This window comes from Bombus fervidus, chromosome 12, assembly GCF_041682495.2.
Source record: "Bombus fervidus isolate BK054 chromosome 12, iyBomFerv1, whole genome shotgun sequence".
NCBI lineage: Eukaryota > Metazoa > Arthropoda > Insecta > Hymenoptera > Apidae > Bombus > Bombus fervidus.
This window is the reverse complement of record NC_091528.1, coordinates 10587442-10613618: the sequence shown is the minus strand read 5'-3', so window position 1 is coordinate 10613618 and position 26177 is coordinate 10587442. Positions and strand designations below refer to the sequence as shown.

Below are 26177 nucleotides of genomic sequence, written 5' to 3'. Positions count from 1 at the left end.
GCAAACAAAAGACGAGGGAACGAAGAGCGGAAAGGACGCGAAGCGGAGAAGGTCAGGTATGGGATAGGATAGAACACGAAAGCAGAGAAAACCCGTTACATTCGGACAATGCGGTCGCGAATCTCTATTTCCGTTTATCGCGCAAACGAGACAAATTAATTAAAGTTATACACAGCATGGTAGCAACGCGACGGCGGTGTATTAAAATAACGGTCGCTTTGGTGAACGGCCAGCACTTTACGATAATTGAGGAGAATTAAACGGACGCAGATTCTCCGGCATGTGAGGTAAACCAATTTAATATCTCATTCAAGCTTTGTCACCGTTTATGGAAAGACTGGCGACTGGATTTGTTATACGACATCGAATGTTGGCGTGTCACGGTTCAAGAACGGCCGATACCACCGCGAAAGACAGCGAAGTGGGCAAAATAATCGTGTACGGAGGAAGAGAGGTAGAACGAGCCGAGTTAACGCATCGAGAATCGTTAAATTATATTTTCCAGTGCTCGGCCGTAAAGCCGTGAGGGCAACAGCGGAGCGAAGCAAAAGCGCGAGAGGGCAGCAGTTAACGCTTCGTCAACACTCGTAAAATTTCCGGCATTAAAGCTGCGAGGCTTGATGAGCAGGGCTCGAACTTCGAAACAAGCCCGGAGCTGCTATCGTCGCGCCACGCCGCTTCTTAACACCTGCCTTGGGATTCTCGCTCTTCCTCCGCTCGCTCTCTTGCTTCCCTTCTTTCTTCCGCCTCTTGCGCCTTACACCCTGCATCTCGCCTATTTCCATCTTAATTCCGGCGTAATATCCCGATCGTTTCGAAACTTCCGTAATTGTCCGTAACGATAACGTAAGAATGCGAAAAGGCAAGCACACACCCCGCTCCCGGTACCATGAAAATCGTCCTAACGGTCGTCGTAGCCAATATGCACGCGGACCAGCCAACGCAGAACGAACCGCGTGTCGTTTATACATTCGTCGGATCATTCCTAACGAGCGGAGGTAAAAACGTCAGCGAACGACGCGATAGTTTTTAAGTAGGTGCAAAGAGAAAGATGCTTTACAGTTTCTACTCGACGTTCGTAAAGTATCGTTGGACGAAAGTTTGCCGAGGTAGAAGAGGTAGAAGAGGTAGAAGGGCAAAGATGGAAACACAAGACGGGTTCATCGCCGAAACGGCTCTCTTCTTAACACCTGCGCTATGCAATACACCGAGCGTGTTCGTCCACTCGGTGTCACTTCTCCTTCTATTCCTCGGCCTTTTGTCGACGCGTTACGCGGTTATAAAGAGCCACGATCTCCTTTCCTGCCGGGAGGAAAACACGACAGACCCTGCTCGGTAACCTCCCCCAGAGCCATTAGACCAGCCTTTCCCCACGGGAGTTGACTTATGACGCCGTCGGCTACGCCGAGGGGGATCGTCTAACTTACCTTATTTCCGCTTACATACTTACCTTCTCTCCGGATCCGTGACCAAAGGTAGAGACGCTTTCGAAAATTCACCGCCTGGATGATCGCCAACTGCGAAAATTTTTCACAACGATTGCTTCCACTGCTTTAGCAAATTTTAATTACGCGAGGGTCGTATTGATGTTTTCGTTATCGGTTAACTCACAATCCACTGAAATAAGTATACGGCGAAAGATAAAGAGCATTTGCGTGGATTTCGCGCAATTTTTCGTTGAAAATCGATCGTACGAATTAAAGGTTATTGTTAACGAGCAATTGTTCGCGTATTTCCAAGCTACGACAAATGATCCGTTTCGTCGCGGAATAAGCAACGCTTACGAAGCAACAAATACAGAGACTGTGTCCTGATATTAACGCAATCTGTACATAACCGTAACTGTGTATACATATACTTGTACTAAATGCCTGGGAATTTCCAGAGTCGCGATACATGCGTATTTGGGTTTCGTTACGCTGCTAGAAAAATACCAAAACGTTTCGTGCAACGTGCACAACGTATTCCGCGAAAGGACCGAAAGGCGAATGGGTTAAAAATATTAATTTCAAGAGAGACAACCCCAGAGTCGGCGGTATGTTTGGCCTCGATTAAATTCCCCCTTGAACGCGCGGTAAATATAGTGACAAAAAAGAGGAGGCGGAAACGTCAACGGGTAATTCGATTTCCTTTCCGGCGCGACGCATTCACCAGACGATGCAACTCCTCGAATCTTCGCGAAAGACGTTTCATGCCCGCATAATCTTCTCGTCCGCCGTCATTCTCTCTTATATATTTGCGAAGCGAGATTCCAACGTTAATGCGTTGCGCTAGCAAACCTTCGGTGAAACTCGAAATGGAGAAACGTTGGCAGAAAGAGTGGAGAAGTAGGAAGGTGACGAATAAGGGGAAGAAACAGGGAACGGTTTGTTTCCGGCGACGTTTCGAGTTTCCCTCTCGTCAGCCATTAAAAATGGAGAGGCCGAAAAGTTTCTAGAACAAGATTCGTGACGCTGTCGCGAGGGAAATGGAACGTTAATAAAATCGATGATACTTGACGATTAATATGATAATTAATACGCAACAGCGTATATTTCTATCGGTGGAGAAGGGTTCTCCGTATCGGAGAAACGGGGGCAAACGAGCGTGCGGCTCGCCAATGCAACCGTGGCTCTAGCGTAAACATATTTTCTGTTTGTATTTTGACCGAATCGAACGTGCACCGTTGGAAAAGCATCGACTACGAGCCATTACCTCGCTTCCCCTTTATTCGTTTCGTTCCACTTCAACCGACCTCTCTCGCCTCTGAATATTTTCCGATAATTATAATTGACTTTTTTACGCGGTCGATGTGCTACCCCCGCGACTAAGCATAATTATGAAAGCAATTAAAACGTTCGCGAATTACAGCGGCCAGACCTTCTTCTCTTCTTCTTCGTCTCTTCTTCGACGCGCAGAAAGAAGAGAGAGCGAAGAGAAAACAGAGCGCAGCTCCTATACCTTCGAGGTAAACATATTTTCTGTTTGCTTTCTGTCCCGGTCGAATCGAACGCGTTCGTCTTTCCAAGTCATCGCCCGTATCAAGTACCATCTGTATTCGTTCTCTGCCCTGTCGTATCTTCGCCCAGAGCGGTCATTGCTATGGAAGTTTGTATCGAACGCGGACCAGATAAAATAGGCGACGCCGAATAAACTACGAGTTACTGCGTACTACCCTGCGCATATTTTCCGTTCGTCGCGCTGATGTTAAATATAAGGAAAGATATTTCAATATTGGTGAGTAAACACACGCAAATAGTTTCGACGTTTCCGGCCGCGTTGCTCTTCCGCTCTCGTTGTACGTTTCGCGACGCGACATCGCGATATCTTTTGTACATATTTATGCGGAGACGTATTCCCAGCCTGCGAAACCGGGCTTCCGGAAACCAACGTCGAGAAAATGTTCCTTCCTTGCTCGTACCGATAGACGAAACGTGTGTCATTGTTTCGTCAAAAAAGTTTCCACGTTTTGAACGGAAGAATTTTTTTTTTTTTTACCAGCCGTCTTGTCGATTCGTCGAGAATCTTAGATGGAATTTATCGTTGAATTATCATACACTTTATTTATTTAGCTTAATGTAAATTTCGCAGCAAGCTGCGAAACGCACGAACGTGTACACGCGCAGGGCGTGTGTAACCGATGTCTAATGAACTTTTTCGCGATCAAACAGTCGTTTGAGAACGACGTAAGCGACAAGCGCGAGTAAAAAAGGGCTGACTTGAAACGTTTCCGACGGGGGTTGGCACAAAGAGTCGCGTAGAAATCTCGTAAAACGGCACACGAATATGCGTGAAGAGACGAGAGTGTATAGATAGATTTTCATCTTTATTCAATTTCATCTTCTTTACACGGTGAAAGCCCTTTCGTGCGCGTCGACGTTATCGCGACGCAAACCTAGATAGATCGTGTACACTGCCTGAACGTCATCGAGTTTTATCGCGAGCCAAGAAGATGCTAACGTTATGTCCGTAGCTGCGTTAACGCCCAATGCCTTTCCAGCTTGTTCGTCGTCGTCGTCGTCGTCGTCGTCGTTGTCGTCGTATCTACGTTATTCCTTCTAACTGTTATCACGCTTAAAACTACCGACCGTTGGGTGGTGTCATCATGGGAGTCACGATCTATTCTTTGCGTGCTTCGTCTGTTCTTCAAAAACAAGCGGTCTCGATGTCTCGAAAAGTTCTCGTCAAAATGTAGATACTGGACATGGTTTAATTCGCTTAAACGTTGTTCTAGAATCGGTAGAAGAAATACGAATAAAATTAAAAATATAAATTTATGTATTTTACAGGATTCTTCGAACTGACAAACTTGATCGGTAAACCCGGTGATGGTTCGAATACTTTCTTCCAATAAAATTTCAAAATTTCGAACGGAGGAGAGATGAACGCACGAGGAAAAGGCATTCAGCTAGCGAAGAATTTCGTGAAGTGAAAATGATCGGAATTGTCGGCGATAACGCGTGGGAAAGCAGCAAAGACGAAGGATGAGCCACGGCATTCGGCCGTTGGCAGCGATCTAAGTTTTTCGCGAGTACGCTAACAACCTGCACGTGACTGGATGGGATAACAATATGACCACGCGTTCCTTCCTGGTCAACTTGCTGGAAATTGTAGATGAGGCTCGATTACGTATTCCGATCGTACGCGATATCAAACTGCCTGGCTTCTCGCTCGTGATGGAGTGTTTTCTACCCTCGACCCCTCCTCTCGCTGTCTTACTCTCTCTCTCTCGCGTTCGTTCGCTCGTGTACTCGCTTTCTCTGGTCACCGAAGTCACGTTTGCAACGAAACCTTACAAATCCATAGGGCTGTCGGCCTGCTAGGAAAATATTTAAACCTGCACTCGGCTACCATTCTATTTCGTCGGAAGATAGGCCGATTCGAAGAAGCCAGGTTTCTCATATCCTCTTCTTTCCACTCGAATCACGGACAGGAACATCAATATTTGGATACGATGGAAACTCGTCTTTTCAAACACGTTAAAGCCGAACCTCTATTACCTAAACTCTGATCGACCGTAATTTCGTAATACGTGTAAACGCTTGTTCCTGCAGTTCTTACAACAAAGTGTATTAATAGGTGAAAAATGTGCAGATCCTAACACTTACCTATATGATGATATCTGTTTGTGCAAGTCGCTCGTCCGCTCGGTTCTTCTTTCTAGAGGCGGAGCCATTAATTACTACCGATAATTATGATTATCTAACGAGAAAACATGAGCGTCGAAAGGATGGAAAACAAGCCCGTTGATCCGTCGTGTTTACTTTGCGAGTACGGGGGTTGGCGTGGCGAAAGAAGGAAATCGAGAGTAGGGAGGAAGATAGGGAAGCGCGGCAAGGGATAAAGCGGAGAGATTGAAAGAGGAGGGGGCTGAATTATACCGAAGGAGTGACGTCTACGGAGATAATCACACGCCTCGTAACAGCCAGTTCATCATCGTGGTATCGTGCTAAGGGGCTTGATGCATCATGGAAATCGCGCACGAATCGGCCAGGCCAAACATAAAGTGGAATAGACGGTCTTTGTAACGAACCTCGGAAACGAATTCTTTCTCTGTCTGCTTCTTCGTGTTGCGTAGGAGCTTCGTAGGGCTGTTACCGACTCAATTAGCGTTAGAAAAAACGAAACTAAAGAGCCACGAAGGTGGACGTAAAGCGTGTCGCGAATCAAACTTGCTCGCTACCTACGCTCTCCTCCGCGTTCTCCGCGCGTTTTCTTCCAATCTCACCATCCTTGAACTTCGGCCGAGCTGCAAAGTGGCAGTTAGTTGAAAAACTTGACGATGTATCGAGGAAAAGTTTCGGAGAGCGGATAAGCGGATTAAAATCGATAGAAGTGGAAGAGCGCGAACGCGGCGCGCGATGAAAACGTCGATCGCGGGAAACGAAGGTCTCTTTGACGCCGCCCCGTGTTCTCGCCCCACTCCATTCTTTTCCGTTTCGAGTGGAGCCCCTTTGATGTCGCCTTTAAAAAATTGTTAACGAACGTAGTTGAAGTTGCTCGGTGACGTTCGAAAAAATAACCGCCGCTTTGTGTTTTACAGGAGCGCTGCAAATCACCGCATCCGACGTGAACGACCAAGGGAAGTACGAGTGCGTGGCGAATAATTCCGTCGGCACGGAGTACTCCAAGTCGGCTATGCTCTACGTAAAAGGTACGTCCGGCGGCGGTGGCGGCGGCCAAGTCGTGGGGAACGCACGAGAAACCCGTAGAGGCGTGCCGCGGGCCGCCCTCTTTCGCCGAGGAAATCTCAAGGAACGAGTTCTTATCGTTACTACCGTTTTAACGTAAATTCATTACAAAAACGTAGCGCCGAGCCTCTGGTGCCGTTAAACCCAGTCGTTTTCCTGTTTGCAATTAAAATTAATGCTACGTAATTAAAGCGTAATTAAACTAAGCTGGCGGCACAAAGGATTCGCGCGCTTGGAATCGCGTCGCAAATATTATGATGCGGCATTTCTTGCGGTACTACGCGCCTCTGTCCCTCGACATTCAAGTATCGCGTAATCAAATACTCGGCTGCCGGTTTCGGCTGGTACACGCGTTAATTGCCACTCGAATCGTACGTATTAAGAACTCGTTGTCAGCAAAGGATCGTTGTTCGAGGTTGCATCGATTCGGTTGCTCCATCGGCATTCCACTTATTTTAAGAAGAAAAGTTTTTCGGTCGCGTCGAGTGGCTACGGGACTTTGACTCGGCAATTAACGCGTTAAGACAAAAGAATCCTTGCATTCTGTACAACTAAATTCTATTTGCACGCAGTTCGACGAGTTGCACCAACTTTTTCGATTCCTCCGCCCGCCGTCAGCGAAGTAAGATCCGGTGGATCTTTGAATTTGACCTGCGTCGCTGTGGGTTCTCCGATGCCGTATGTCAAATGGAAGAAAGGTCCATCCACGGATCTCACTCCGGATGACAATCTGCCAGTCGGTAGAAACGTACTGATACTCACAAACGTGAAGGAGTCTGCTAACTACACCTGCACAGCTGCCAGCGATCTCGGAATCATCGAAGTCACGACGATGGTGAAAGTTCAAGGTTCGTATCGTGCCCTCGTATCGTATAATAGCAAATACTGTCGTTTCGTATCCGTATCGTTTATTGTATCGCGGTGTGTGTCGCACCGTACCCTATCGTACCGTATCGTATCGTATCGTATTGTATCGTATCGTATTGTATCGTATCGCACCGAGATGGATCGAAATCGCGCGTAAATCCTCGGAGATCGCGCTACCGACCTATCGAGCCACGTTACGTAAAACGATCAATCACTCGATCACTGTGTGCGACTGTGTTCCAGCGAGGTACACAACGAACCGTGATGCTACAGTTTCCATGACTAATCAATCGGCTTATGCGTTACGTTCAAAGACCGAGGACAATGTACTTTGTGAAAATAGGCGAAACGCGAGAAGAAGCGGTTGCTACAGGCTGTTTCAAACAGTTGGCATTAAGTCTCAGAAGCGCGTAGTGATATTCGTGAAAAAAAAAAGAAAAACAGAAAATAATCGTAAGAAACAGCAGGTCAAATATCAGTAGCCTTCCAGTTTATATGGAAAAGTATCATCTACCTATTTATAACGATAAAGTACATTCTTTTATCGTCGTCGCTGAGAATGACTTTGATGCAACTACGTGGTACCTTACCCTGTAAGTTGTACGCGATACACTTTGGTCTCAATTTCTTGAAACGTCCTATATATATATATATATGTTGTATTATATACGAGACGCGTAACACGGATGGAATAGCAATTAAACGACAAATTCACGTAACGAATTGCAGCCTTGCCGAGTGCTCCGGAGAACGTTCAAGTGTCCGACATCACCGCCACTTCGGTGAAGCTCACATGGTACTACAAAAATCCGGAGGAAGTGCAATACTACGTGATTCAACATAAGCCGAAGCACGTGCAACAAGCCGAAGCCGAAATATCGGGCATCACTACCATGTACTATCATGTTCGGAGTCTGAGCCCTTACACCGAGTACGAGCTTACCGTGACAGCCGTGAACGCCATTGGGCGTGGTCCCGCGAGTGCCCCTGTGACAGTCACCACTGGAGAAACGAGTCAGTATTCCTATCGCCTTCTAACGCTTTTCTCATTATCATCGGTGTTTGTACATTTGCAAAAATCGACCTCGCCTCTCGTCGACGCGGCTACGTTCCCAACGTTTCAGGGTCATCGTTGTCGCATCGTCGAGATACACAAGCGTTATCACTCGTTTCAAAACGAATCACCAATACCGTGTATGCGGAGCTCTGAAGAATTCAACTCCATTCGACGCGACTCGACTCGACTCGACTCGACTCGACTCGACTCGACTAATTCGACTAACGCGTATTTTTCGATGACGCGTCTCGCAAAAAGACGAGCACAGTCGATCGACGATAAGTAAAGACATGGAAGGAATGGACGAGTTTTTTTCGCGTACCAACGCGGGAAAAAGTAGCTTATTAACCCGGCGAGCGAATTACAAATTTTTGCACGTAGATAATGTTTTTGCACCACGAAGAAGGCACAAGTTTTGACACGGTTTTTGAGGGAAATTGTACTTTTTTTCCATGCTGTCCGCCGTGGACGCACGATTTGATTCATGTAAGTGACAAGACATTTTTTTTCACCTATCACCAATCCCCTTTCTCTGTGTCGCACCATGTGTTAGTGTTTTTGTCGGATCGTGTTCGGCGCGTCGCGCTTCGACGTCTCGTTTCGCTCTGCATTTTTCCGTCTCTACCTCTCTCCCCATATAGCCCTCTCTGTACCACGTCTCCCCCTACGTCTCTCCGTCTCTTTTCTGGGGGAAAAGAGTAAAACCAATACGCGGAGAGACAGCACGCGAAATTGCACCTTTCCTCGATAAAGTAGCGCACTCTTCGCACCTTGTGAAAATACGAACGAAGCCGCAAAACCCGATTCGTATTTTCACCGTGCATTATATACCACTTAATCGAGTATCATCGAAAAATAATCATTCATCCTTTTTTTCAATAGCGGAATCGACAAATGGAGGTACCAGTAAGTTCAATCATATACTAAGAGTGCTGTAGCAAACATATTTGTCTTTTGTATTTTCTGTTTATTTTTGCATATTTTTCTTTCTTTCTACAATTCTTTTTTTTTTTTTTTTATCGTTTGTTTGTCTTTCGTTTCATTTTCTCTCGTTTTATTCTGTTTTGATTTTTCGTTTTCTCTCTTATTTTTTATTTTTATTTTCTTGTTTTATTTCGTGTTTTTTTTTTTTCCTCTATTCGATCCTTTGTATTTTTATTCATTCAAAGCACACGCACATGTTCATCGTTCGTTCGCACCCGCACACTTATCGAGATAAAGATGTATCATACTTGTAGCTAATCAACACGACACACGCGGTCCTTTCCTCGATTCTTTTCCATTCATTGGTAAATCGTATTTTAATCGCAATGCCACGAACATCACAGAGTGCATCATGATTATATATGCTCTGTCCTTCATTTGTTTTTTTTTTTTCTACTTGGAATATCTGTTATTTTAAATTTTGGTTCTTATGGTGGTGCACCCGGGAATTTATTTGTACTCTCCAGTGACTAACTATATTGGCTTGTCCACGATGGAAACGCGATTCGAAGAAAATCCAAAATAATTTCTTCCTTCTAGAACCCGGTACTGCACCACGGAAGGTGGTCGCCCGCCCATTGAGCTCCAGCACAATGGTCATACAATGGGACGAGCCAGAAACGCCAAACGGACAAGTGACGGTTAGCTTTATCGCCAGTTACACACTACCGCTCATAAGTATACGGATACTGTTTTTTTTTTCCTCTCTATATAAAAGTATTTGGATATTTGTACCTGAAAATCATCATTTCCATAATGATCGTATACACCATATTACGTATCGTTCGAATCTAATTGATCTAATGCAATCCGGTCTAATTGAATTTTTTAAAGCTGTAGCTTGTCCTAGTTACGTGGGACAACCCTGTTCACATATCGATGAGCGTACATACATACGAGAATCACGTATACGATCAGTTTGTCACGCTTTCTGACGCGATTTAATCTTTCTCGCCCGCAGGGATACAAAGTATATTATACGACGGATCCGAATCAACAAATGGCCTCTTGGCAGTACCAGCTGGTGGACAATAGCCAGCTAACCACGATCTCGGATTTAACGCCGCACACGATATACACGATTCGAGTGCAGGCGCTGACAAGCGTCGGTCCCGGTCCGCTGAGTACACCTGTTCAGATAAAGACGCAACAAGGGGTACCGAGTCAACCGGAAATGTTGACCGCGGTAGATATCGGAGAGACGAAAGTAACACTCCAGTGGAACAAACCTACTCATAGCGCGGAGAATATCCTCAGCTATGAGTTGTACTGGAACGATACTTACGCGCAGGTGGGTTAATTCGTTTCAACTTATCGCGAGTCTTCCAATCTATAAACTTTCTATAAACATCTTTCTGTCATTTACGCGTCAAGTACGAAGCATACGTTCGTGTCTGGCGTTTATAGGAAATATAAATTTTAATCTTTCTTGCGAATCGTCGGAATCGCGATGAATTTCAGGAGAAGCATCATCGAAGGATACCAGTCACCGAGAACTACACGCTGACAGGCCTGTATCCGAACACGCTGTATTACGTTTGGTTGGCTGCGCGGAGTCAAAGGGGCGAAGGAGCTACAACGATACCATATCCGGTTCGCACGAAACAGTACGGTAAGCAAATAGTCAAAGAAGCGGAAAAGAAGGCGAAAAAGATAGGAGTGAATTCATGCAGCGAGGAGTGCCGAAGAAAGATCGATTCGCGATTGTTCGATGGTAATAGGGGATAAATTTTGATAGAATCTATTGTGAACGCGTGATGCACGTCGATGCAATCGCGGATCATCGTGGCACGGCAGGTAGGAGGTGCTGTAGCGCTAGACGCTCCTGCAAAGTAGCGTAAGCTATCGTAATTAATTCGCGACACCTTGAGTTCAGATATGGTAAATATATTCTTCGTAACCGTGGATTTCATTGAACAAGGGGGGTGAAAAGAAAAAAAAAAATATCCATAAGAAAAGAAAGACGGAAGATAGAGAGTATCGTTGAACCGTGAAGTGTGGGAGAGTGAGAATGATTGCATGCGTTGCAAATAAGACAGCCGTTTTTGGATGCCACTTTATATATATCTATCTATATATATATATACGTACATATCATACATATAAATTGCACTAAGCACTGCATTGATATATGTGTGCATTTTGGGCACCTCTTTTCATTCTTGATAACGTATGGTTTACGTCCGTTCTTCAGTTTTTTATTGTCTCTCGTTTCCTTGCTAATCGAGGCACGGCGTTTTAACTCCACGCGGCGTAACACGCGCGAGTTAATCGCTCGTACCATATGAAATTTTTTCTCTAATCACGTACTTTTTCGACTGTTCAAGGATCGACTCATGAGTTTTTCCTTGAGTGATTCGCCTCTCTGAACCTTGACCAATCGTCACGTAAAGTTTTTCGTTTAGATCCCTTCGTCGCGCCGGTCAGGTCCGAACGTGGTTCGATTTCGAAGTTGTTCGAGTCCAACGAATCGAAATACCCGCAAACATTCGTTTCTTTTTTCTTCCTTTTTTTTCTTTTTTTTTTTTTTTTTTTTCTATAATTAACCATCGGCCGATCGTATACGCGTGCACCTTGCCAAAAACCAGTAACGTGGAAATCGAATTAAGCCGTAGCTCGAATTTCGACGAGTTTCCAACAAATTTCCAACGAATTTTGCACGAATTTTTCGCGATTCTTTCGATTCGGGACTCGAGCCCTCGCAGTTGACCGCGATCGTTCAATGACCGACGATCGACGATATTTTCCTACCACGTTTTCGTTTTTTCCCCTCTTCCCCCCCTATAACTGAGTGTTATACAGTCCCCGGGGCTCCGCCTCGCAATGTAAGCGGACAAGCGATCAGCCCGACCTCCATATTGGTAACATGGGAACCACCGCCTGCCGATCGATCGAACGGGAGGATCGCGTACTACAAGCTGCAAGTCGTCGAGAGCGGACGCTCCGACTCGGAGGCGAAAGTTATCAAACTGAATGACACGCGATTCGTGTTGGACGAACTGAAAAAATGGACCGAGTACCGGATTTGGGTATTGGCCGGGACCAGCGTAGGTGATGGACCTCCGAGTTATCCTATCTCGGTCAGAACTCACGAGGACGGTATGTATCATTAACGCTAGTCGTCTTCTTACCTTTAATCGAACATACAGAGGAATGGCGCTACGAGACTCGAGCGAGGAATCGTTTCTCTTCGATATATATATATATATCGTATCTTTTATAATTTCTGTATTAGATATATATATATGTATATAGTTGTTTATTTACTAATATTTTATTGCATAAAAAAAAAAATATCTCGCGAAGGTTCCGGGCGCCACGCTTCACGTCTATAGAGATACTTTTGCGAAGGCTATATATCGCGACAAAGTTCATCGCGCAAGAGCCAAAAATATAAAAGCCCGCCAAAAATCAGTCCGAAGATCAGTACCCGTGATTCCAGTGCCGGTTGCGATGACACGCCCTGATTCTCGACCCGGTGACGTTCGGTCTATCCTACGGCTGTCTACATAAATGTATATCTCTGTATTAAACGTATTTTCGATTTCAGATTCCGCTAACGTCTCTTCGAACCTATCTCTTCCCAACCGTGTCACTTACAACCGATCCTTCTTCTCTTAACGATTCTCTATTCTTCTTCACTCTGTTTTTAATTCTGTTTTCTTGTTCGACAACGTTTTACCTGCGTTTCCGTTTCTAGATTACATTATCGTTTTTGTGTTTTCGTTTCGTTCGATCTCATCGAATTATGTTACCATACATTACATTACGTTACGTTATATTACAATATATTATATTATATTATATTATATTATATCATATCATATTATATTATACTATATTATACTTTTACATTATATCGTTATATTATATCATATTGTATTATATAATACGTAAAGCTTCTCCTCTCAGGCCACTTTTGCGTTTCAGTTACGCTTTCGAGAAACGAACTGTCGACTCAGCCTTGTCGCGGCAACAGAGAAGATACCAAGAGCGAATGCGCGGCCCTTTTTTTCCATTTCGAAACACTGAAATCCGATAATTCAATTTTTGTTGCGCGAACGTAAGTTTTTTGAACGCGCACATCGATTTTTTCGCGTTTCTCCTTCAAAAGCTAAACGCTCCACCAAACCTTCCTATCGCTTCTCTGGCATACCTTCGATCTCTCCCAAAGAAAAAAAAAAAAAAAATGTGTGTGTGTGTGTGTATCTTTTTTCCTTTGGTTTTTGCTTCTCCTTTTTGGACGGGACGCGGCAATTACATAGCGAAACGCGGAACCATGTTGGCCCTAATTTTTTGGCTGGCGAGATTTTATATTTTTGGAATTTTTGCGACAACAAAACGATCTTCCATGAAATGAATTCTGTGCTCCCAGAGAAAAGCCCCGAACTTTTCCCCAGAGTGCCCCAGACATTTTTTCCAGGTGGTGCACGCAGCCGCGGATTTTTCAGAAGCTGATAACCAATTTTTGAGCTCAGCTATTACCAAAAAAAGAAAAAAAAAAAAATGAGAAAAAAGATATACGACCAAAAAAAAAAAAAAAAAAAAAAATGAAAAAAGAGAAAAAGGAACGTATTTTCTTACTATTTTTACAGGGCCTAATCGCAACTCTCCCTTTGTACGTTGCCGTTGGTTTTTGTTCCCCTGAGCCCCCTCTTTTAAAACTTGGAGACCCATTTTAACACGCTAACTAATACTTAATTATATACTCATTCACGTGTTTTTGTCTTTCCTTAAAGCATTTGCAGGAGGATGATCCAGGTTTTGAACAGCTAGTTTTTAAGATTTATTCGCACTAACGTAACATTACCGATTGTCTAATGATATGTACTCATAACACTCAATGTTCTTTCTGGTGGTAACCGTGATTATTACGTCACGTAAAGATGTTTCGTTTCTCTCTTTAGTTCGTTGACTCACTCTTGCCACGTGTTACGACGATAGATGCCAAACTGACCGTCCCCAAGCGTGCGCAACATTATTCTTACCGTTCCGAGGAAAAATTCTATATTATCGCTTGAATCGATTCTACGAGACATTTATCGGACGGAAATAATGTCTGTGAACGAGGGCGGCAGCTTGTCTGGTGAAACGCTTATGTGTGTGTGTCTATATATATATATATAATTTATACGTATACACATATCATATATATATATATATATATACATGTAAACCATAGCGTATGTATTACACACAGCAAAAATATATATTCATATTATTATTCCACTACATACCTACATATATGCATTTATATGTATATATATATATATAAATATAAGTATTTGAGAAAAATCATATATATCTATATATACATATATAATATATTTCTATATCTCTGATATATAAGGCTCTTCTGTCTTTAGTTAAAATTTAGTTCTACCTATCGTTTGCACATGTTTAGAGCATGCCTTCGTTTGTTTATCGATCCCTCGGTCTCACCAAAAATCCTCAATCCCGTCGATCATATATTTCTCCTCGACTACGAGCGATCCTTCGAATCCCCAACTCGAAACAGATTCTCCCATCACCGTCCAAAGAAACCGTCGAGCTGCTGTCGAGTCTGCGAGATCTCGGTCTCGAACCACTGTAAAATGGTTCCACAACCGAATCAACGAAATTCCTATGAATGGCATGCCGATGCATGAAGAAGTTTTGCTTTTCGTTTCGAATCTTTCCTTTCCGTCTCCTACTCGGTACTTGACTGATCATCGGTTCGGTACCGTCCCACCCTGCATGGTACAACGAGTTTTTCAACCCCTTCCAGACACCGTTTGCCCGTTCCCCGACCTCCGATTAATCCTCCGAATCGGCGAACAGAGAAGCTAACGAAAGGTAGAGGGAACGATAACGATACGACGTTATTAATCGCATCGATGAGAAAAGTAATCGAGCCGCGGATATCCTTTTTTCTTTCTTTTCTTCGTCGGTGACGTTCAGAACACGTCGCACGACAGACAGTCGACCGCGTTTCGTCAACGAAAGAACGAAAGAACACACGTAGGATCGCAGCCAGGAGAACGGCAGCTCTTTTGTCTCGGAAAATAATCGAAGACCTTGGTTGGTCGCGAAATCGGAATCATTTGTTGCGAGAGAGGCATTGTGAAGGCGCGTCATTGTCGCGGAAAAAGTCGTACGAACGCATCTCTAACGACGTTCCCTCGAACCTTTTGCACTCGGCACTACGGAACGCCCAGGATCCTCTTTCGTTTCACCGGCCCCCTACTCCCGGTTCCTCCCACGCATTGTCCCGTTTACGGACCGACCGATCCAACCGTCCACCCTCTAACAGCAGACTCGGCAAAGCGAGGCGGAACGATAAAAAGCACTGCTGAAAGCACCCTGCCGTGTAAGCTCGCACATTATCAAGCACAAAAGTTCACCGTCGTATATACGTATACTCGTTCGTTATTGTTATTGTCGCCGCTAGTATCGCCATCACTACCAATATTCTATGATTATATTATTCTAAACGTATTATCGATATATACATATTACATATATCTTATATATATGCCTATATATATATTATATATTATATATATATGTATCATTACCGCCGTTATGAGTGTGTGCACGGGCACCGATAAAAGTATTATTCTTCATGCGGGCACGGTTTTATCTCGCACCCACCACGCACGCATGTAAAGTCGCACACGCGTTTCACGCACGACGAAAGGTAGAGAGAAAAACAAGAAGGAAGAAGACGGAGCGCGCAACGATGAACGCGTATCTACGCACCTACGCACAAAAGCCACACGCAGACGCACGCCTTTGCCGTGTCCTACTAACTGGGTATATATGTATATATATATGTGTGTGTGTATATATATACATATACACACACACACACGCACACACGTATATCACCACGCACCACTTGAAAAAGCACCCTTCGCTTCGAGTAACTGCCGACAGCCTAAAAATCACACGCGTGCACGCATGCACGCATGTACGTAGGACGTGTGCGTGGGTGAGTGTGTGTACGCGCGTATCTACGTACATTTCGATGTACTTACCTTGTACGTAAACACCTAAAGTAAGACTCGTGCGTGAACGTGCGCGAGCGACTATTAATGCGCTCCCGATATACGTATAGTATTCGTTGGACCTTCGACGTATTAAAAACAGCACCGTATTTCGCAGCGCACCGTATGATCACTATATATATTCACGTGTCTAAATATCAATTGTCACACTCGATTGCGATATATATCGTGCCGAGCACCAGCACTGAGAGCACCCTTGAATAACGAGCACCCCCACCGTCGATTGTCGTTGCAGTTTGATCAGCGCGTCTTCTCCACGTGAACCTCGATTCGGTCTCGATCTGTCTCTTCTCTTGCCTCAGCATCCGAGCATATGTTCGAGTATGTCCGAGTACGTAGTTATACGCATCGATGATGATCGTTGTATCCATCGAGAACAAAACGGTATCGAGTTCACGTCGGGTGCGGCGTGCACGCGTGAATGCGTGAACGAGTGCGTAAAAGAGTACAGGATGCAAGAGTAAACCGTAACGCGTCGAAAGTCGCGCCAATGGCAGCACGAGGAGAATGATAATGATCGTCGTCGTGCTAGGAAAGAAATTAGCGAAAATCGGAGGGCGACGTTCGCGAATTCTTCGGCCGCAAGCGCGATATTCACCGGGCGATATTAGCAACACGAGCGAAATATCCGTGACGCGAAGGAGGAGAATTGCCGCGAGAAGACGTTCAATTTGAAAAACATTTGAATACCAATATTCATGCAATTTTTTTCATTATCTTGGTCCATTTAGTCGACAGCCACGAGCCTGTCGGCAACAAGCACTGTGATGCATCGATATCGACGGAGAGAGAGCGTTCGCCGACACCCTATTCCGCTGCTATCGAAAGAACGGAATCCCTTCGACGAAAGGGGTGAAAGGTCGATAAACCGCCAAAGACTCTCTGTCCGTTCGAGACGAACATCGATGGATCGTTGATACGCGCGAATATCGCGGAAATTTCTTACACTCACCGATGTCGTTGGAATGATATACATAATCATGTTACACCAGACCTTCTCTACTCTATTGTCTATACGTGCACCTTCGTTCTTTGCATGCTCTCACCGACCTACTTTTTTCCATCTTCTGCCTCTCTGTAAGTTATAACTATCGTATCTTTAATATTGAATTACGTATTTTATTCGTACGTATAACATGTTCTTTATATATATATACATTACATATATTACGTATTACTACATCTTTATATCGTGTCTCGATATATACCTTTACGTCTTCTCCTCTAGGTATATAGAAAGAGTATACTTTACTCCGTTTTATGTGTGTTTTTCACGTTTCCATTTCTGAATCAACAACGACTCGCGGTTCGAGTCCGGTTGTCTCTTTTACTCTGGTAGCTGTGTCGTCGGAATATTAAGAAATCGACCGATTAAGCAACCACCCGTTCGTCGTTCCAACAAGAACCGAACGATCGGTTCTCCATTTTCCTTCGACAAAACGCATGCTTCTTCCTTCTCTGCTTTCCCTTCGATTCGATCTCTACCATCTACTTGTGCGCCGATAAGACCAACAACTGAGAAACCGATCGGGAATCCGATTAGTCGGCGTGCCGTAAGAACGACGCGCACGACCATTTCACGACCATTCTTAATTACGTGCATATTTTGCGAAGAATTTTGCGATTTTTGCGTGGGTGAATGCGCGGGTGTATGCTACCGATGAAACGTAAGAGCGAACAGAAAGAGGAACGGAAATCATTTTTTACCGTTCTTCGAGACAAACCAAAACAGAACGACGTCGTTTGTTTCGCCTTTCGTTCGAAAAGAAATTTACCCCTTTCATGTACAGCGATACAGATTTTTTATCGAGCTGACGTTTTTTGCGGGTGACTTTTTGGAGTTGCAAAAAGAAGAAAAAAGAAAAAAAAGGAAAAAAAAGAAAAGAAAATTTTCCTCGAAAACATATTCCACCTCACCGACTCTCGTATCCTTATCTATTCTATGTACGTGAATTTTTTCCGTCGAGACGAGTCGCGCCTTTTTTCACGACTTTAGATTACACACGGGTAGCGGTTTATACGTTCCCGAACCATAACACGATACCAACCACTTCTTCTTACTTATGGTTTCTCCTTCCTAGCTTTCTTTTTAGTAGACATTTTATCATAGGTCTTCCCTCTCTCGATGCCTCGTGCCGCGAGGGAAAGGACGGAACGCGCGGACTCGTGTCGTCTATCTTGTCCTTACGTTTTCCCCCTTCCATTATCATCTTTTCTGTTTTCTTCCTTCCTCGCGATTTTCCTTGGCCGATGCTGTTGGATCGACTTTACTCTGATAAGAGAGGCCGCGGTTATGTATCGCTTCGAATTTGCGCAAAGAAGAAGAAAAATCGGCGAGTCTTTCTCTCGGCGGCAGGAGGCAGGTGGACATGAGCCTTTAGTTATTTCATATTTGGAGTAGTGATTGCGCATGCCAAAAAGACAAGAAAAAAAAGATATTCTCACATCTCCCGCCTCTCTGCGACCAACTGCAACCGAGGACCAAGCGATATTTTTCTATTTAACGATCGATTCGAAAGAGAATTTTGTCCACCGACGTTGCTCGGCAGAGCGATAAAAAATATTACGAATAGAGCAGAGGGTGCGATTGGAATCGAGCGCGTGGGAGGGAGGGAACGAACGAACGAACGAGCGAGTGCGCGTGTGCGTGTTTCACCAGAGAAACAGACAAAAATTTCATACCTTTTTTCTCTCTCTTTCTCTCTCTCCCCCTAATCAGAGCAAAAAAAAAAAAAAAAAAATACAATAGCTGTAAAAGAGGCCATGTTGACGTTGATAATAATCAGTAGTATGCTACCCACTGATATGCCTAAATATATTAAATATTTAATAATTCTACTCAATATACGTGAGAAGTTGACACGAATTTTTACGAGATTTTTTTCCCACTTTTTTGGCGACTTTTGGGGCGCAGATCCAAAAAGTGAGTATCCCTTAGCTCGTCTCGAATTGTGCCATGAATTTTCTTCCTATATTTAATCATTTTTTTCTTTGTCTCTCTCTTTACATATATATATATATATATACACATTATATATATATATAATATTTTTGTTCCTTTTTTCCGGCTCTTTCGCATATATCGTTTTGTTTTTTCTCCGTGGGAGACTATTTTGGAGATTTTTTCTTTTTTTTTTTTTTTTTTTTTACTGTGTTTTCGTTGCTGCAGTCGGTAAGCAAATACAATTAAAACGAAAACTATTTACGTCTGCGTAAATAGTTGCGGCTGCGACTGCGACTGCGCGCTCGCCAATTTTGTTTTTTGCGTTGCGTAGCGATTTTATGGACGTAATTGATACATTAATTACGCGAGAACAGTAAAACGTAAACCGATATAGAAGCAAGAGACGCATCTCGTTCACCGAGGGAAACTTTCTTCTTCTGTATACAGGCCATCTTCTGTATGCAGCAGTCGTCGTGTTTGGCTTTTCTTTGTCGTATTCTTTCTTGCAACGCAGTTTTTATTTTGCGACACTTTGTAGAGGCTGCAGTTATCGTTCTCGTACAAACCTAGAGGTACATTAGGCTTTCCTTTTCTTTTTCTCCTACAATTCTTGTGTTTTTTTTTTTCTCTTTTTTTTCCGTTCGTTGTTTTTCTGTGTAACGCCGATATAACGTTTCCGATGCCGGATACTGGACCGTCCATGACCGTCGTCTTTGTCCACGTCGTTCTCGTCGTTGTCTATTGAAAATATAGAATGGCGAAGGTTTCGAGAGAAATATAACGAACCGGATCTCGAGATCCGTGGCAATCAAAAAGTCAAGACTTGGAGAAGCGAAAAAATAAAAAAAAAAAAGAAAGAAAGAATGCGAAATCGCAACAAAGGAAATGAAAAGGGGCGGCGACGTAGCGACGTTCGCGACAAATTATCGAAACGGCTTATCGTTGTGGATATCTGTAAATTCGCGTGATACATTTCGTTATCCTTGCACGTTTATCGAAAAACACGATTGCACGTTTCCTCTGGCACAGTTTTCATCCACGTCGCACAACCAACGATAGTACATCGCATATATACGTGTATACTATATGTATGTACGCGTATAACGGAACTACTTCGTTTTCGTTCGTCATGGACTCTCCAATATTGCCGTAGCATTATCGACCAACGTAACCGCGCTCTTGCATCTCGATGACGTATTTATACGCGCATTCGTACATTCGCGTTCTGAAATCGAATGCAGAATAAAAACATACATTATTGGTATTCAAATGGAGGATTATCGTGTCGTAGGGACGTAGAGCATGAGGTACCGGCGTACCTCGTAATATTGTTTGTACATCGTTTTGTCCGTGTGCGATTGGTGGCATGTACATATTTTCCATTAATTTTTCTTTACTCTCTCTCTCTCTCTCTCTCTCTCTCTTTATCATATTCTCTTTCTCGTTTCATCCTTGCGATTTGTTTTCGTTCGTTTACGTTACGTTCCGTCTTTCACCTGTTCCCTTTCGTTGCAACGCTGCTGCGTTATTTTGTTTCTCGCACGAGTTTTCAATTTGCTGTATACAACGCTTTGATTTGCCATACTGTTTTCGCTACGCGCTCCTTCACTTCGTTTATATACCAACGACGAACGACCCGTTACAGATCGTTACCGATTAAACGGACACAAAGATCGACGTTACGTTATGTTTCTGCATAGAGAGAAAAGAGTACTTTTAGTTTTTTAGTTGCTTCTTCGATCCATCGGACGGACACGATTCATTGGACAAACCCCTACCGATTTCTTTCGTTCGATTCAACCCTACGTATTTATTTATTTTACAGATCTTTCTTCCTGGTTATGATATCGTTTTATCCCCCCTTTCAAGCGTGACTGAGATAGTGTGAGAGCGTGTGATTGCGAGTATGCAGCAGAATCGGCCGTCAAGTGCACGAATTAACCGATCGTTGCGTTCCAGTGCCGGGTCATCCTCAAAACGTGACGGTAACACCGATCAATTCGACCACGATACACGTGAAATGGAGACCGCCCACGTCGAAAGAACAAAACGGTGTGATAAGAGGTTATCACATACACGTGCAGGAAATGAGAGAAGAGGTCTGTCGGCGGAGCTTTAAATTTCACGCTGCGATTAAAATAGACGCGTTTTCTCAGCCACTAATATCTTCGGCTGTTTGCCTTTGTAGGGAAAGGATCTGTTGAACGAGCCGATACGACGCGATGTGCAAGAAGACGGCGTGCTGGAAGTGAACATTACCGGGTTGCAACCTGACACCACGTACTCTGTACAAGTAGCGGCTCTAACGAGAAAAGGAGACGGTGATCGTTCGCCGCCAGAAACTGTCAGAACTCCCGGAGGTGTACCCAATAGACCTCATGTTAACGTGAAGTATGTTCTTTAAATTCCTTTATATTTCATGCCAAACGAATTTTTAATATTTTCTCGCTTGACATAAAATTTGCTGGCACAAAAAAATATATATATATCGGCAAACGAACGAACGATTGCCTGTCTAGTCGGCTCGCTCTCCAAAGCCGAATTCTCTTAATTATTACATATGGAAATATTTAAAACGCGTAGCTTATTAAAGCCGTGTGGATATTTATACAACTTTATATTTTTATGAATACGATTGGAAAAATGAAGCTGACGTAGACCATTGTTTCACCTACTACGTATTATAACGAGTATTATATTTTAAATATTTTATGTATTTCATATATTTTTCCATATTATGTCCATTCTGTGTATTTTTTGATTTTCCATGAATGCATAAAAATCCGCAGTCTATTTATAAAACGCCGATTGATAATGTTTAAACACTTCGTTAACGTGTCAATCAAAGTTGTTCAAAAATCCGAGCAATGCCCGGCCTGTGTCGAACGAGTTCGACATAAACGAGCTATAACTCGAAAACGAGATTATATTGGACGTACGAATCATCCGGAAGCCGTGATCCATAAAATTAATAAAGTTCAAATTTTCTTGTCAATGTCCTGTTTTCTTTCTTTTTTATTTTTTATCTTTTTTTTTGTTCTGACAATGTCTCGTTTCCAGACTTTTGTCCAAAGATCCCGACGTGGTTGAACTCGAGTGGTCGCAGCCTACGCAAACGTACGGCGACGTGTTGGGATATAGAATAAGATACGGAATTAAGAACCAAACGCTCAAGGAAGAGTACATTCCAGGAAACCGTCAACATACTTACAAGATCACTGATCTTGGTAAGCTCGAACCCTCGATATGCAATATTCCTCTATCTTAGTGGTGCGATTTTATCATTTTTTCCGAATGAAAATTACAATTTTTCACACCTTGGTTGGACTTAATTCGCAGAGGAACGAGGGGTGGATTACGAGTTTAGGGTGGCTGGTCAAAACGCGATCGGATTCGGTCAGGAGACGGTGCGATTCTGGTACAGTCCCGAAGGAGAACCAACTGGCCCACCGACGAATTTATCCTACTTTTTCCAAACTCCGGACACTGTGTGTGTGACGTGGGATCCGCCTCTGCGACAGCACAGAAACGGACAGATCACCGGTTACGATGTTCAATTCAACAAGAAGAACGATCACTCTACAACCATCAACAGGAATACGACCAAGACGAGAGCAGTTTTCACGAATTTGGAGGAAAATACGGAGTACGTGTTTCACGTGAGAGCGCACACGTCTAGGGGGAGCGGGCCATATTCGGAAAAGATCACGATCATAACGGAGAAAGATATTGGCCGGGCACCGATGTCGGTAAAAGCGGTGGCCACGTCGGACACGAGCGTGGAAGTTTGGTGGGAACCGGTACCTAACCGTGGAAAGATACTTGGATATCAAATATTTTACACAACAACCGCTGTCGAGGACCTAGACGAGTGGAAGCAAAAGACTGTTGGTCTCACCGAGTCGGCGGAACTTGTCAACTTGGAGAAATTTACTCAGTACGCGATCACGGTGGCAGCGAAATACAAGACTGGCCTTGGAAGACTCAGCGAGAAGGTAACCGTCAAGGTGAAGCCGGAGGACGTGCCTTTGGATCTAAGGGGACCGGACTCGTCCACGCACTCCATGACGCTTACCTGGAAACCGCCTATCAAACTGAACCCCATGAACTACAAGGTCTCGTTCGATGCTGTGAAAGAGTTCGTAGATTCACAAGGTATCACGCAAACGCAGATCGTGCCACGCAGACAGATACTCTTGGATCCTAGCGTGACGAAGACCACGATCAACGAACTGCAACCGTTCACCACGTACAACGTGAATGTGAGCGCGGTGCCAAGAGATGGTCAATACAGGCCACCGGCTAAGATCACCATTACTACGCAAATGGCAGCTCCGAAGCCTATGGTCAAGCCTGATTTCTATGGTGTGGTTAATGGAGAGGAGATTCAAGTGATCCTACCTCAGGCCTCCGAAGAATATGGATCGATTTCGCATTACTATTTGATCGTCGTGCCCGAGGACCCGTCAACAGCGAATAAACAACCCGACGAATTAACCGAGGACATGATCGCGGGAAAAGGGGCTAAGGAAAGGGAGAATGCTCCTTATATCGCTGCCAAGTTTCCACATAGAGATATTCCGTATACGTTCCATCTTGGCAGCGGAGATATATACGAGGGTTATGAAAATCGTAAACTTGAGAAGAGTAAACGATACAGGATCTTTGTGCGTGCTGTTGTCGACACACCGAGGAAGGTTGGAATGAAACTGCAATTATTAGAGAGAGAGAGTGAGAGAGAGTGTGTGTGTGTGTGTGAGAGAGAGAGAGAGAGATATTAAACGAATGAATATGATAACACAACTAATTTTACTTCGTATTCTAGCATTTGTACACTTCGTCGCCCTTCTCCGAGTACCTGTCTCTCGATATGAGGGAAGTACCTCCTGGCGAGCCACCACGACGTCCCAATCCGAATACCCCGGTGGATGGAAATCCAGAGGTATCGGTGAAAACCAGCGGCGAAGAACCAGGGTTGCTGAAGGTGGTCTGTCCGATAATAGCTGCATTGATACTCTGCGTAATTCTCATCATTATCTACATTATTAGAAAGTAAGTATTGAATACAATGACAATGGAACTTTGGTCAGTAGGAAATCGATCGACATCGATAATACCACAATGACATAGCTCGATATACGTTTCTTAGAGGCGAGAAGGATTTCACGATATTTTTTCATTTATCACCTTAGACGAAGACAACCCTGCAAAGCACCCGATCAAGCAGCAGTCACCCGACCATTAATGGCCGCTGACATCAGTTTGAATCACGCTCCATCCGATCCAGTCGAGATGCGCCGTTTAAATTTCCAAACTCCTGGCATGGCTTCTCATCCTCCAATTCCGATCAGCGAACTAGGAAACCACATCGAGCGCCTAAAAGCGAACGACAATCTAAAGTTCAGTCAGGAGTACGAGTCGATCGAGCCTGGACAACAATTCACTTGGGACCATTCCAACATGGAAATAAACGCTTCGAAGAATCGTTACGCGAACGTGATCGCCTACGATCATTCAAGGGTGATTCTGCAGACTATAGATGGCATGTCGGGCACAGATTACATAAACGCCAATTACTGCGACGGATACAGAAAACAAAATGCGTACGTAGCTACGCAAGGGCCTCTTCAAGAGACGTTTGGAGATTTCTGGCGAATGTGTTGGGAATTAAGATCGAGCACGATCGTGATGATGACAAAGCTGGAGGAACGAACGAGGATTAAGTGCGATCAGTATTGGCCTAGTAGAGGTTCTGAAACTTACGGTTTGATGACTGTGACGATCACCGACGTTCAAGAGCTGGCCACCTACTGCATTCGAACATTCCAAATATCCAGAGCGGGTTATTCCGAGAGACGCGAAATAAAGCAATTGCAATTTACGGCCTGGCCTGATCACGGTGTACCCGAGCATCCTGCGCCGTTCTTGCAGTTCTTACGCAGGGTCAGATCCCTAAATCCACCGGAAAGCGGACCGCTGATCGTGCATTGTAGCGCCGGTGTTGGAAGAACGGGTTGCTTCATCGTCATCGATTCGATGCTCGAAAGGATCAAGCACGAAAAGATGATCGACATCTATGGCCACGTGACTTGTCTACGAGCTCAAAGAAACTACATGGTCCAAACCGAGGATCAATACATTTTCATCCACGACGCGCTTTACGAGGCGGTGATCTGTGGCAACACAGAGGTGCCTGCCAGAAACTTACATTCCCACATCCAGAAGCTGATGCAGCCAGAGATCGACAATATCACTGGTATGGAACTGGAATTCAAGAAACTGTCCAACATCAAGGTAGATTCGTCGCGATTCATCTCAGCGAACCTTCCCTGCAACAAGCATAAAAATCGCTTGGTGCACATATTGCCCTACGAGTGTACCAGAGTATGCCTGCAGCCACAACGTAACATCGAAGGATCGGATTATATCAACGCCAGTCTCATCGATGGATATCGATACCGAGGTGCTTATATCGCCACTCAAGGACCCCTCTGCGACACCACAGATGATTTCTGGCGTATGCTGTGGGAGCATAATTCTACGATCGTGGTCATGTTAACGAAATTAAAAGAGATGGGCAGAGAGAAATGCCATCAGTACTGGCCGTCCGATAGGTCAATTCGTTATCAATGCTTTGTGGTTGATCCCATCGCGGAGTACAACATGCCTCAGTACATTTTGCGAGAATTCAAAGTGACGGATGCGAGAGACGGAGCGAGTCGTACAGTCAGACAGTTCCAGTTCATCGACTGGCCTGAACAGGGTGTTCCAAAGTCCGGTGACGGGTTCATCGACTTTATTGGACAGGTGCACAAAACGAAAGAACAATTTGGTCAAGATGGACCGATAACTGTACATTGTAGCGCCGGAGTTGGAAGAACAGGCGTTTTCATCACCCTGAGCATTGTATTGGAACGTATGCAGTATGAGGGAGTCGTTGACATCTTCCAAACGGTCAGAATATTGCGCACGCAACGACCTGCTATGGTTCAAACCGAGGTTTGTAGACCTTTTACGATCAAATATCTTAATCTTAATATGACGGGGGGGACAGAGTCAATTCTCATTTTCTTCTCAGATATTTCAAGTTGATATACATTTCTGTA

The 26177-nt window shown here is 44.2% G+C and overlaps 1 protein-coding gene across 16 annotated transcripts in view; it reads left to right on the top strand.

Annotated features, from left to right (window-relative positions):
• The window catches only part of Lar (tyrosine-protein phosphatase Lar), a 281226-nt gene that overhangs the window by 250432 nt on the left and 4617 nt on the right, over nucleotides 1-26177 (top strand). For 12 of the 16 annotated variants that reach the window (XM_072013703.1, XM_072013710.1, XM_072013709.1 and 9 more), the window contains 14 exons: nucleotides 6023-6133; nucleotides 6743-7018; nucleotides 7767-8051; nucleotides 8977-9000; nucleotides 9619-9719; nucleotides 10040-10369; nucleotides 10540-10690; nucleotides 11881-12177; nucleotides 21031-21170; nucleotides 21260-21462; nucleotides 22132-22298; nucleotides 22411-23768; nucleotides 23897-24123; nucleotides 24264-26070. In XM_072013703.1, coding sequence (XP_071869804.1) covers nucleotides 6023-6133; nucleotides 6743-7018; nucleotides 7767-8051; nucleotides 8977-9000; nucleotides 9619-9719; nucleotides 10040-10369; nucleotides 10540-10690; nucleotides 11881-12177; nucleotides 21031-21170; nucleotides 21260-21462; nucleotides 22132-22298; nucleotides 22411-23768; nucleotides 23897-24123; nucleotides 24264-26070 — 5477 coding nt within the window. Of the gene's footprint in view, nucleotides 1-3078; nucleotides 3217-6022; nucleotides 6134-6742; nucleotides 7019-7766; nucleotides 8052-8976; nucleotides 9001-9618; nucleotides 9720-10039; nucleotides 10370-10539; nucleotides 10691-11880; nucleotides 12178-21030; nucleotides 21171-21259; nucleotides 21463-22131; nucleotides 22299-22410; nucleotides 23769-23896; nucleotides 24124-24263; nucleotides 26071-26177 lie in introns of those variants that run through there. The other 4 variants (XM_072013715.1, XM_072013712.1, XM_072013704.1 and 1 more) reach the window with 4 other exon arrangements.